This window comes from Salvia splendens, chromosome 18, assembly GCF_004379255.2.
Source record: "Salvia splendens isolate huo1 chromosome 18, SspV2, whole genome shotgun sequence".
Lineage (NCBI taxonomy): Eukaryota > Viridiplantae > Streptophyta > Magnoliopsida > Lamiales > Lamiaceae > Salvia > Salvia splendens.
In genome coordinates, this window is record NC_056049.1 from 19,400,889 (window position 1) to 19,414,134 (window position 13,246).

Sequence of the window (13,246 nt, forward strand, 5' to 3'; positions counted from 1 at the left end):
TATGATATTTCTGCAAAAAATTTATGCTGAGTGGGTAACTGTAAAATATTTAAGATATTTTAGACTACTTAAAAAGGCACCTAGTTAGTCGGCTATAGTAATGATCTGTCATGAAAATAACAAATGAATGTAAAATTTATAATAGTTTAAATTAATTTTAAAATTCTTAAAAAATACCAAAATTTGGCAAAATATTTATAATATTAATAACAAATTTCTAAAAAAAACATAAATGTGTAGCGCCCAAATATTTTTTTGGCAAACGCTTGAAAAAATACTACTCGTATTCTAGAAGGTGCAGCTGAATGTAAAGCAGAGGATTTTCGATTTCACTGCTAAAACTTTCTGTAGATCTGCAGAATCCTCTAAATTTCTTCATTCGTCGCTTTCACGCATCCTGGTTTGCTGTTATTCTATTCCGTTATCATGAGTTACAGGAGGTTAGTGTGATTTTCTGCATCAATATTTGTGAAGTTATTCCTTAGAAATTATTTTGAATGTTGTTTTTGCATATCAATATCTGGAATTCTTTTCATCTGTAGATTTGACTGTGTAGTTTTTATTTAAGCCATAGGATTTCATTTGTGCCGAAAATTGGAGCAAATGAAAAATGAACGAATTGAAATTTAGTTGAAATTGTTCTCACATGATGCATTGCGAATTTCCTGGTCTCCAAATCATTAAACGATGCATGATTGTTTTATCACCGAGTGCAGTGCAGCTGCCGTCGCTAAGGCTTGCTATTGCTAGTCATTTTGAATCTGAATAAAACAGAAAAGCAAGTGGTTGAATTAGGGTTTTAGAAATGAGTTAATATGTACATGTTGTACATCATGTTTTATGTGAAACTGAAATTATGTAGGAAGAGGTAGGCTAACTTAAGTACAACAAACACAGATAACATAGTTGAATTTGGAAGGTAATCGTGTGACCTATATGATGCCACTAAGCATCGTATAGGATAATTATCGATTAGCTTCTGCGTGATGGATGGGCTCAAGAGTTACTTGTCTCTTCTTTCAAATCTAATTATGAGAAAAGATCCCATCCAATGGGATCTTTGTTTGAAATGGGGTAAAAGAACTTAGGCCACTTTATGATTGTTAAGAGAGGGCTTGTCTTACATGCTCATGCTAGAATATTAATGAAAAAATTGACTTATATGTTGCATTTACTGTTGAATTATGATGAAGTTATATTCGCACAGGGATCACCGAGGCTCGAGGTCTGCCCTTTTTGATAACATGGACACCCTTGAAGCGGGTGGACTCAGGGCCTCTTCATCATATTCAAGTGGCTTGGATGATCACAACAATGAGCAAACTATGGATAGTTTGCATGATAGAGTCAGCTTTTTAAAACGTGTGAGAACCATCTTCCTAAACAACAAAACTTTCTCTCGTTATTAGTATGCCAATGTATTTTACTTAGTTGTGGTGGTACTGGTGCTATAGTTTTATTATTTTCATTATGGTACATTTTCCGTTAGCTGCTAGATATAGTTGTAGTATAAAAAAGTATTTTAATATGCACATTTTGACCCCAGTGTGTTCAATTGAACCAAATTCAAAAGATTACGGACACAATCTTCATTCTGATGGCATTCTAATTACAGTCTGTCTTATGAGATGAGCCAATATTACTCCTTTGTAGCCTGCTGAAAATGAGCTGAATGTTGAAATAAGATCCAAGTTATCCAGCTTTATACTATACCAGTGGTTTTACATGGGGGTTCTTATTTGATTCAGCCATTAATTTGTGGCATATCAGTTCTTACAAATACAATGGACTCAAATGGTGGCTGCAGTTGTAGTCCATATTTGGTCTTGATGAATCTTCAGTTTCTTAGGATAAATTGATAATAATTTAGTTCCCACATCAAGAGTGAAACACAAATAGAAGAATTCATTGACTGGACTAAAACAATTCAGTGCTGTGTAAGCAAGTAATGGGTAGTATGTTCCATTTACACTACAATAAGAATATAGATTCCAATCCTAATAAGCTGGGATAACTCAGTTCAGAGTAACCCTGAAATGCCAACAAGATTCACCTACCCCAGGAAGAAAATTATAAGCTATTTTATTCATAACCAAAACGTTTGTTATGTCTGTATGCTACTAGAAGTTTCTTCAGCTAATAAACACTAACTAAAGAAGTGTCACTAATACTCCAGATTAACAGAATGGGGTTAATCAGAATGTTTGAGTTGTTTATCCTGTGTGGGGTATGTTAACATTATTATCGCTTTACTGGCACTTGTCTTGTGGCAGTTGACGGGGGACATACATGAGGAGGTGGAGACTCACAACCGTATGCTAGATAGAATGGTATGTATGCCTGTGAATGCTTAAGGAAACTTTAAACACTTTCAAGTTGTAAAATTGTTCGTATTGTTTTGGTTTCCTTTTTTTTAATTAATAAGGGCAATGCGATGGATGCATCAAGAGGAATTATGTCAGGAACAATGGATCGTTTCAAAATGGTAGACTTAATAGATCCCTCTAGTTCTTTATTTCTCTTAATAAATCATTCCTTTTCCTGTTTAGCTTTCCTGAAGTCGGCTTTGATGATCTTGTCTAGGTGTTTGAAAAGAAATCAAATAAGAGAATCTGCAAACTTGCAGGATATTTTGTGATTTCTTTCTTTGTGCTGTATTATGGGATTAGGTGAGCATCTTTGTTTTAACTCTACCATTTCTTTCACCACATCTAATTTTTAAGGAAACGATCCCTTCTTCTTGGTGTGGGTGTTGTTACGAAGCATTCTATTGGGTTTGGGTTGATCCTATATATATCGCCACATTCACATAACACTTGAATTCTGCCAAGATCGGCGCTGCTTGGTGCTAATTATTCCTTGTTTTTCAGGATTCTCTTGTATTACCTGTATGGTTAACATAGGATTGAAATGTGGTACGCATGCTCTCGTGCATTCTTTTCGTGATGAAACTCCAGATGAGGAATATGCAATCTCTATTTGCATAATTGCTGAAGCTAGGAAGTCATGCCTTGGGACAGGTATTTGGAAATTCTGACCTCGTAGCTCCATCCATTAAACGGCATGTCACCATACCATTTCAGAACCTAGCTTTTTTTGGTACACCACCATCTAGCTATATTCCAGTCACTGGATCGGGTAAATATATTCACGTTTCATGTTCGTTCTCGTTTTCCAAAACTAGTGTTGTTGCTATTTCCTGTTTATAGTTGTGTAAATCACAAATTCATCCTTAAAACGATTGAGTTTCCGGTCACTCATATACCGATTGATAAAGATGAGAAATATCCTTGAGCTACAAAGCACAAAGAACTTGCATAATCTTGAATCCCCCTAATATTATAACTAAAAGTAAGATCTGGGGTTAATCCCACTATTTGTGATAAGATATGAGAGAAATTTGGGTAAATAAAAAGGTGGCATTTTAAAAAATATAATGGAACTTGGAATTTGAATTGTACCACTCTATTTTGTTGGAATGCGGTCTAATTTGATGGACAAGAGAGTTTCCACTCCTTGCCTAAATTTGGCATTAATTTTCAATTCCGAAATTTTGACCATTTCACCACCTACACAATCAAATAACGACTTTGCTCCAAATAACGACTTTTGAGATCTTTGTGCCTTTTGCGATTACTTCCTTCGCCTTAATGTAGTTGAAGTATTTCTTTTAAGCATGGGATCTAAAAAATTTGTATTACTAGGCTTGTTTTTCCCCCGATAATTTTAGTGACATTTTTGTTATGATTAGTAGTAATAATATTTTCTTGGATTTATGTATATTAGACTACTTTTTGGAGTAGTAAATAAAATAAATGTTCGCAATAAAAGAAATGTTATTAAATCTTACTTTGCTTTTGATCTCTTATTACTACTATAATTTATCCATTCCCTAATCTTGAAAAGAAAGCGTTTGCCATTATACGCTTCTACTGGTATATAATTGGTCATGTTGTATAATGATTTTTCAAGATTAAACAAGTGATAAAAGAATTAGAAGAGATTGTTAAGATACTGATACGAGACAATTTCCCCATATCTTATTGTTAAGTTAGTATTGATTTATCATATTTGTTGCGTATGATATTACTAGATTTGATACACTTTATTGTTGAGATATTATCGTATACCACATATTATAAATATGTGTGGAACCTATTATATTATTCAATCAATGAAATAAGAGAATTCACGCTATTTTCTTTTCTTCTACAATTCAAAACTCTAGTTCTTATCGTTGTTGATCGTCGGGCAAAGATTCACGTGACTTCACGGAGGAATTGATCCTAGTTCTTGTCGATGCAGCTGAACGTCTCCCTTCATCACCTTCATCATCAATCAACAAAGGATACCCAATGTGGTCGGCAAAATTCCCTCCCAAAACGAAAAGCTTGTCCACGCTTCCAAGAATGCTCAAACATGACCTGTCATAGCGCGGAGAGATAAACCTCGCATCGGTGTCGAGAGCTGTTGATCGAGGCTTCAAACGTGTAGGATCCCGAACAAGCAAATCCCCACAGATAAAGGCAATCTCCTTCCAATGTATTGGAAAGGACGGTGCAACTCTATTTCCAACTAATGCACATAGATAAGCACCGCAATTTTCACTCAAACAATTCTCCACAACATCGTGAGGTGTTATTCTAGCAGCCTCGAGAGATACGACGACCATCTTCACTTCCCTAATGGAATCAACCTCCTCGTCGTCATCTAACAATGTTTCTTCCTCACCACTGATATAAGGGCTACACGGCGGGGAGATCACCGCGGGCGGGGCCAATTCATCTAACAGTCCGTTTTCCTCTCCGCTATCGTCGTCGGGGCTGGATAGGGGGTTTCTTATACCTCCTTCACGTGAAGCGGACTCTGGAGAAGCCAAATCAAATCTATCACTCTGTTTCTGCTGAAACTGATCCTCAATTCCTACCGCCCCTATCTTCAGATTCTCATCGACATGAAACCTAATCGCCCGCAAATTCACCGCCTCAGATCCATCGAAACGTGTGGCTCTCATCATCTCATAACGGGGCTTCTCCACCCGGTAATGATCATAACGAGGCTGATCGGCGAACCTTTGCGCGGGGTTATCCCATGCAGTCGTTCGTTGCCCCCGAAGTCCATCGTTATCTGCACCGTACCGATCCCACTCCGTCGCAAGACCCCCCGGCTGACTGTCGAGCCTATGTGTGGGGTTATCCCAAGCAGTGATTCGGCGCCCCCGAAAACCCTCGACACCAGCTCCGTAACGATCACATTGCTGCAACTCCAATCCCTGCGCCTGACTGGCGGTTCGGGCCGAAGGGTTGACAAACCCTAGGTGCGGTTGTGAAGTGCTGCGCGGCGCTGGAGACATCCGATGCCGCGCCGTGTCGCCTCGGCCCCTCTGCCACTCCCGTAGGGCGGCTCAGGCTCGTCCATCCTATGCGCGGGGTTATCCCACGCTGTCGGGCGTCTCCCCCGAACTCCATCTCCGCCATTTCCGTAACGATCGCACGCCAACAACTCCGAAATCGCTCGCTGCTGCGAAGCCTCCATGTTGTTGCGACGCCACTGTTGCCTCATCCGACACCACTGGACGGTGTCTCCCTGCGTCGCCTCTCCCCCGCAGCCCATCGTCGTAAGGCGGGTCATGATCTGGCCTAAGCGGCGGTTGAGCGATGGCTTGCCGCCTCTCCGACGCGTCCAATCGCGCTTCGAAGCGCGCCAGCGTCGCCAAGATATGCTCAAACGCCAGCGACGTGGAATCGAGCGCTCCACTCACCGGCTGAAACTGCTCCAGATCGCGGGTTACTCCGGCGGACGTCACAACCATCGATTCCGTGCGGTCCACGTTGCGATTCGACATCGGATAATGAGATCGTCAATGAAAGCACCAGTTGTTAAGGACGTACTCCTTAACCTCGCACAAATTCCTCCGTGAGGTAACGCACACGACAAGAACTAGGGTTTGTATGTTGAAGAAGAAGAGAAAGTAATGTAAATTATCTTATTTCATTGATTGAATAATGAGAATCACAATAGTTCTATTTATAGTACTCCTATGAATAACCTAACTTGGTGAACACGATAATAACGATATGGAAAAGATATGATAATATAATAATAGAGATATGCTAGATATTTCCGAAGATATACTCGTATCAAATACTCTGATTATTGGATGAGCTATTTTAAATTAATGGAACAGCTTGAATGCTCTTAATTAATTTGCCATATATAATAGTCTTTTTTAAACCTAGATTTCACAGATGATTACCAATACCAAATGCCCTGACTGCAGAAGTGCTAACATAATTAAATGTACGCATGAAAGTTGTGCAAAAGTTTATTTGCAAATTCGTGAATAATATTTTTTCGAATTATTAGAATATTTATGCATAAATGTATGTTTTCAGTCCGCTGCTAATTGCTATAAACACACAAAATAGTCTGCTGCTATCTAATCCATGCCCCTAATATATCTGCACACTTAGCAGCTCGTTATCTTTGTAAATTATGGTGAATTCATCTTCAATCCAATGCACAAAACTAACCTTATCAGTTATTCTTTCTAGCTATTATGCACTTTGAGCATATTTAGCCTTATTCTATGGAAGCTAATTTAAAAGGGATATCCATACTCAGTGACGGATGCAGGATTTTGATACTAGGGGGTCCAAACTAACGTTAACAATTGTTGCGTATTTTTAGTATCAATATCTCCAGAAACAATCACAACATGAACAATACACATAATGTGAGATAAATAGTTTGAAAATGAGCAATATAAACTAAAGTACATCCGATGACACTGTCAACGTCGAAATAAATGAAGAATACAGAGTGTATTATAAAAAAGCATAACATTATAATTAAATTTACTAATATGATATATATGCATTATAATGTTACTAAATAATTATTTTTATTCTTAGATTATAAAAATTAGTAGTAGTACTACTTTGTGATGTTACAATAATAATATTTACATAAATAAAAAATATATAAAATTACTTAGTGTAAAAAAACATGAATGAATTAATTAATAGCTAATGAATTAACTATAAGAATCGGACAAATAAATTAATTATTAGAGATGGATTAATCTAGCTATAGAAAATAAAAAATCCTAAATATATTAATGGATGAATGATCTAAATAAAAAATTTAGATAATAGCTACCAGCTGGATTCAAAACCTGGGACGTCCGAAATGCTATGCCAACTGCTCAACCAACTGGGCAATATGGAATACATAAATATTGAATGAATAATATATACACAGTAAATTATAAAATGGGTGGGGGAGGGTTTCAAGGGTCTCCCATGCCGCTTAGTAGGTTCGCCTCTGTCCATACTCTTGGGGAACTATAGTTTATATCTATTGAAAAGAGTTGTAGAGCTAAGGAGAGAGACAAAGTAGTGGTGCTTAATTGAAAAAAATTCACAGACATTTGAGATATTATATAAAAAAAAGAATTTTGTGCATAAAAGAAAAAAGGATGCACAAAAATAAAGTAGTATGGTTGAAAAGGAAAGAAAATCAAAGAAAGTTGGAAAGTGAGAAGAAATTGAGTATATACAAAGTCTAGTATACTCAAAATCAAAATCAAAATCAAATTGAGAAGAAATTGAGTAAATAATTTTTGAATGACTTGTTAGCCGTGATATATTTTTAAATAGTTTAATCATTATCCATTAACAATTATGTTAATTAAAGATGATAAAAATATAAAATATAACAAAAATCATGTCTAATTCATGTAAATACTAGATTTGCTATAGTGAATGAGTATCATGTATGCCATCCCAGTATACTACATGTTAGCATTACAATACCAACTTTTATTTTATTTTGAAGATTTTTATCCACTAGGGCCAAAAATATACTAACTGTCCAAAAAAAAACATAGGTAAACCTTAATGCTGAATAACTAGTACTAAAAGATAGTGAGAGGTTCAGACAAGAGCACGTTTTCCACTTGCTGTCCCCTAATTAAATTCCAATGAAAATGTTAAACAGTTGAAAAATGGGTGCAAATATTCCTAGACTTCTTTGCTTGGCCTTCTCAAGAGAAACTTAGGTTTGATATGTCTGGTGGGGCAAGAAAGGTGGCTTCGTCGTCTCTAGCCACCTTCAGCTACTGCTTTATTTTATTTTGAATTTTATATTTGAAAACGTACCCAACAATGTAGAGTCGATGTTAGTAACACAATGAACATTGTGTGCAGTTTAGTTGGAAAGTAGTTTTTCTAATACATAAAGTAATATTATCCCCGTTTTAAATAAAGTAATTATGTTTCAAAAACATAATGGTCTTCAACAATTTTAAATAGAATATGTTTCTTAAAATGAAAAAAAAGTGCACATTGAATATTGATTGATCTAGTAGGAGTAGGGTAGTTAATATCTAAAGTCAGAGGTCTTTGTTTCGCGTCCACCATCATGTAGCCTCTACAATTCTTTGTATTTATCAATTAACAAATTACTATTTGGATATTAAATAAAAATGTACTATTGGTTGAAGGGTGAAGTAGTACAAGATTGGCAGGAAATAGTAACATATTTTTCGTATCCGGTGGCGGCGAGGGACTACTCACGATGGCCGGACAAGCCGAGTGGGTGGCGCGAGACCATGGAGGAATACAGCCGACAGTTGATGGATTTGGGATGCAAATTGCTGGAGATTTTATCACAAGCAATGGATCTTGAAAAGGATGCTCTCTCAAAAGCATGCATTGATATGGATCAAAAAGTAGTTGTCAATTTCTACCCAAAATGCCCTCGCCGGATCTCACATTGGGTCTAAAGCGGCATACGGATCCGGGTTTGATAACTCTACTGCTCCAAGATCAAGTGGGCGGGCTTCAGGCGACCCGGGATGGAGGCAACACATGGATCACTGTCCGACCTATCCCGGGTGCTTTTGTTGTCAATCTTGGTGATTATGGTCATGTGAGTTTTTTCTTATTCTCTCTTTTACTTTTTTTTTCTCTAGACATTTCCAACAACTAATTTATCTAAAAGTTGTAGATTGGAAAATTTTGTATATTACATAAAAAAACTACCACCTAACAAGAAAGAAAAAAAATACTACTAGTACGTGAGTTAGGTAGTAGTGGATTTATGTAAATTTATAGTTCACTTAAACATCAATAAGGTGTCATTAAATTAATTGACATTTTGTCTCATTCTAACATATAGTAGTACATTTCTTGTTTGGTTAAAATATTATGCAGTCTTATTTTATGAGTTAAGGTAAAAATAAGACGTTTCAGAAAAAGAAAATGTATTGAACAATGAGACGAAATGAGTATATTTATATAGAGGGTTTTGACTATCGTTGAATTGAACTATATATTTAGTACTTGAGCAACGGGAGGTTCAAGAGCGCAGATCACCAAGTAGCAGTGAACTCGACAAGCAGCAGATTATCGATAGCAGCATTCTTGAACCCGGCCCCAAACGCCCAGGTTTATCCGGTGAAGATCGAAGAAGGTGAGAAGGCAGTGATGGACGAGCCCATTTCATTCACGGAGATGTACAAGAGGAAGATGAACAACGACCTTCACCTAGCTCGACTTAAGAAGATCTCCAAGCAGGAGGAGTCTTTGCTCGAAGATGACAATAAGGATAAGTCCTGCAAAAATCTTCAACAGATTCTTGCTTGAGAGAGTAAAAGGGTACTGCCAATTATTTTCATATGCTTTGGTTTGATGTTCTTGTGTTTGTCATGTTACAAAGATATTACATTCTTTGTAACTTTTTTTAATTTTAGTTATGTGTATGAATAAGTTCTTAAATGAACAAGTGTTGATGAAAGTTTGAAGCATTATTCTATTCACTCCGTCTTTAAAAATTTGTCACATATTTTCATTTCCGTCTGTCACACAATATTTGTCATATTTCATTTTTTTACCATTTTTAGTAGTGGATCTCACATTCCACTAACTCATTCTTACTTACATTTTATTATAAAACTAATATTAAAAAATATGACCTACATTCCTAACTTTTTCAACTCACTTTCCATTATAGTAGTATGTCTTAAAACTTGTGTCTGATTAAAATGTGACAAAATTGGACAGATGGAGTATAAAATATGATTTATGGGTTGAGCACAAATTGGACACTTCGATTTGAAGAAGCAGAATCAAAGTTAAACAAACACAACCTTTACATTCAAAGTTTAGCTTCATACTAACAAAATACTCCTAATTGAACTCTTCATTCAAAGTTTAGCCACTATATTGAATTTAACTCTACTGTTTGCAATAATTAAAGTGTGTGTCCCTACTATTTGTAATAGCAAAAAAAAACTAAAAGTGTCCCAATAATTTCGAAAAAATTATATGAATACTTTGCTCTATTGGTCTCATGTAATTTTGTTATTATATACGCCCCTTCCAACATTGGCCACCTCCATTTATTAGTACTATTCAAAACGCCATTTTCATTATTTTGGAAGAAATTTTAAACTCCAGCTCATAGCTCATAGCTCAATATTCCACATATTATCAATACCTCATGCCTATTCAGTATTTATCTGTTTTTCATAATTTTATGACGAGTAAGGTACTTTCTATTAAAATAATTTTAATATAATTTATGAAAAACTAGATTTTATAAAATTTTGAAACATCATATGATTGATATAAGCTCCAAGATTTTTTAAAATAAACTTAGACAAACACGCCTTACACATGGGCTAGTAAATATAAGAATTGTATTATGCGTCTTCAACTTTTGATTATTATTTAAAACATCTAACTCTGAATATTTTTCATAAAATATCTTAATTTGGAGACGAAAAGAGAATGAATTCATATTGTATCTAACATTCTCTAAGGCACGGTTTATAATAGAAAGAAGTATTCAAATTGATAACATGACGATGATGATAGATGATAAAGATTGATTTTTTGAAAGTTTAATAATTTATTTAATAACGCATATACTGAAAATGATTGATATATTTTGCACTAACTTTTCTTGCTTGTCTTAGATATGGATAGTCGTGTGCGTCATGGCATTAGTATTGGAAAATAAGAATATCACCATTTTTGCAATAATACTTTTCTTAGTTTTCTATATTTATTTGTAGTGTTTGAATTGATAATATATTTTTTATAGTCCTTAATAATATATATTTGATTTGTTATTTAAAGTCACACTATAATAGAAATTTTCAAAATTATTATCTGACCTTTTTTATATTTCTAACATTGAGGGTTATATTAGTAATTTCGGATAATTCAAGATTGAAATAGTGTTTCATGGATTACTGAATTTTTCATCCTAATAAAACAGCCATTTTCAACCTTAATTCCATGGGCACTTGCCCATTAAACCTGCCACATAGAAAATTTAACCAACAAATCAAATCCAAAATTAGATTATTAAATAGTACTAAATTCTAAATATTTGTATCTACCAATTATTCAAACACAGCCGAAATCGCCGGTCATTAAAATTTGGCATCTCACCAACAAAAAATAGTCCCTTCATCCGTCATTGACTACCCTCATTGGCAACACTATGGAAAATGTCATTAAATTTTTTTTGTCGGTTTATTGGTAGGTAAGTGAGTGTCATTTCAAATGAATAAAAATAAATAGAAATTATATAAATCACAATATTGTTGAGTGAATGGAGGGCGTTTTGTGATGTGGCATTCTTTTTCATTTGTTGTGTAAAGCTTTTTCTTTTTCTTTTTCTTTAATGAGAAATTGGCATTCACTTTTTTTTATTTCATAAGTTCTTTACTTTCATAAATAAATTTATCTATCTGATTTATTTAATATCTTTTTATTGAATTTTTTCTCATCCAAGTTACTCTCCTAAAAATCTCTTTGCATTGTTTTTAAACAATCTAAAAATTTGTGGATCCATATTATCCATTTTGCTTTCAAAATTATCAAAATCCTTTAAACCACCCACACTCATCATATTTTATGTAATGTTATATTGCATTTCATTTCTCTTATTTTCGTGATTTTATTATAGTGTAAATTAAATTTATAAAAATATTATATACTCCCTTCGTCCCACAATAATTGACACTCTTATTGTGGGCATGAGTTTTAAGAAATATAAAGACAAGTTGGCTGGAAAAGTTAGTGGAATGTGAAGCCCACTTTTTTATATTGGTTTTATAATAAAATGTGAGTGAAGTGAGTTAGTGGAATGTAAGACCTACTTACCAGGCAATTTAAAAATAATTGTATTAAATGAGTCAAGTAAAAGAAGAAGAATAGAGTAGGAAATGAAAAAGATAGAGAGATGAAGAGAGAGTAAAGTAAGTGAGAAGAATGTGTTGACTTTTATTAAAAAGGAAAATGACTACACTATTATGGAACATTCTAAAATAACAAAATGACCCCACTACTACGTAAAAATCATGGATTAAATATGCCCGGTCAATGAATTTTGACCAAACAATAAATGTGACGAGACATTTAATTTTGTGAAATTAAATGACATAGAGTCGATCTACATTTTACGCAGATAAATGTAGTATATTCATTTTCTCAAATCCGATTTCCGGTGAGTGAGAAATAGTGGATTAAAGTTGGGCATAATTAGCTTTTAATTAAAGCTTGGAGTTGGAGCTTAGGGAATAATTAACTAGTGTTAATTATCCCACATTGGATGATTAACACATATTTTAATGTGTTTAAATTAAGTGACTTTATGTTACTTAATAATTGTAGTGGACCAAGATGGGTGAAAGAGCCCACACGCGCGCGCCGCCGCCCGCCCGCCCGAGCCCGTGCACGTGCTCGTGCTCGCGGGCCGCGGGCCCGATCCCGATCCCGATCTTGATCTTGGACTTGGACTTGGATCTTGGCAATTGATCTTTGGGTGGTCTTTGGGCTTGGTGCTTGGGCTTGTCCCTAGCCCAAACTTAATCTTTTTATACCACCGCAGAGTCAGCAATCCAAGTGGCTTGACACGTGAGAAAAAGCACACGCTCCGCACGCGAAAGGCACACTCCTGCCACACGCTCGTAACCGTCGGCGGTTACGAATCTGCCATGATGAGCCTTCATGGCTGTTGACCCACAGCAGTGGACTGAGCCTATAAATAGGCTAGCCACTCCATGCATCTAGACTACAACATTCACAAGCATCTGCATCATAAGCTCTGCCCTCTCCTTCATCCAGTTCGCCGGAGCTCTGCTGATTGCGGTGCTGCATCAAAAGAGACGTAGCCGTTTTACCTTTGGGGACGACACGCCAAACCGAGAGCACTACCGGGGCGTATC

General features: G+C 35.6%; 1 protein-coding gene and 1 pseudogene across 1 annotated transcript; both read left to right on the forward strand.

Annotated features, from left to right (window-relative positions):
- The first annotated feature begins 251 nt into the window (after positions 1-251).
- LOC121777752 (bet1-like SNARE 1-2) lies at positions 252-3,276 on the forward strand. The gene is made up of 6 exons (XM_042175102.1): positions 252-440; positions 1,208-1,364; positions 2,274-2,330; positions 2,426-2,485; positions 2,584-2,669; positions 2,871-3,276. Exons 1-6 carry the CDS (start codon positions 427-429, stop codon positions 2,896-2,898), a joined length of 402 nt encoding a protein of 133 aa, XP_042031036.1. The 5' UTR covers positions 252-426; the 3' UTR covers positions 2,899-3,276.
- A 5,189-nt stretch (positions 3,277-8,465) lies between these two features.
- LOC121775938 lies at positions 8,466-9,819 on the forward strand (annotated as a pseudogene).
- The last annotated feature ends 3,427 nt before the right edge of the window (positions 9,820-13,246 follow it).

Bases quoted from the DNA above. Each gene is read 5' to 3' on its own strand.
- LOC121777752 (XM_042175102.1), top strand. The intron at 1,365-2,273 runs GTGAGAACCATC...GTCTTGTGGCAG, and splicing joins GAGTCAGCTTTTTAAAACGT to TTGACGGGGGACATACATGA. The intron at 2,486-2,583 runs GTAGACTTAATA...GATCTTGTCTAG, and splicing joins CAATGGATCGTTTCAAAATG to GTGTTTGAAAAGAAATCAAA.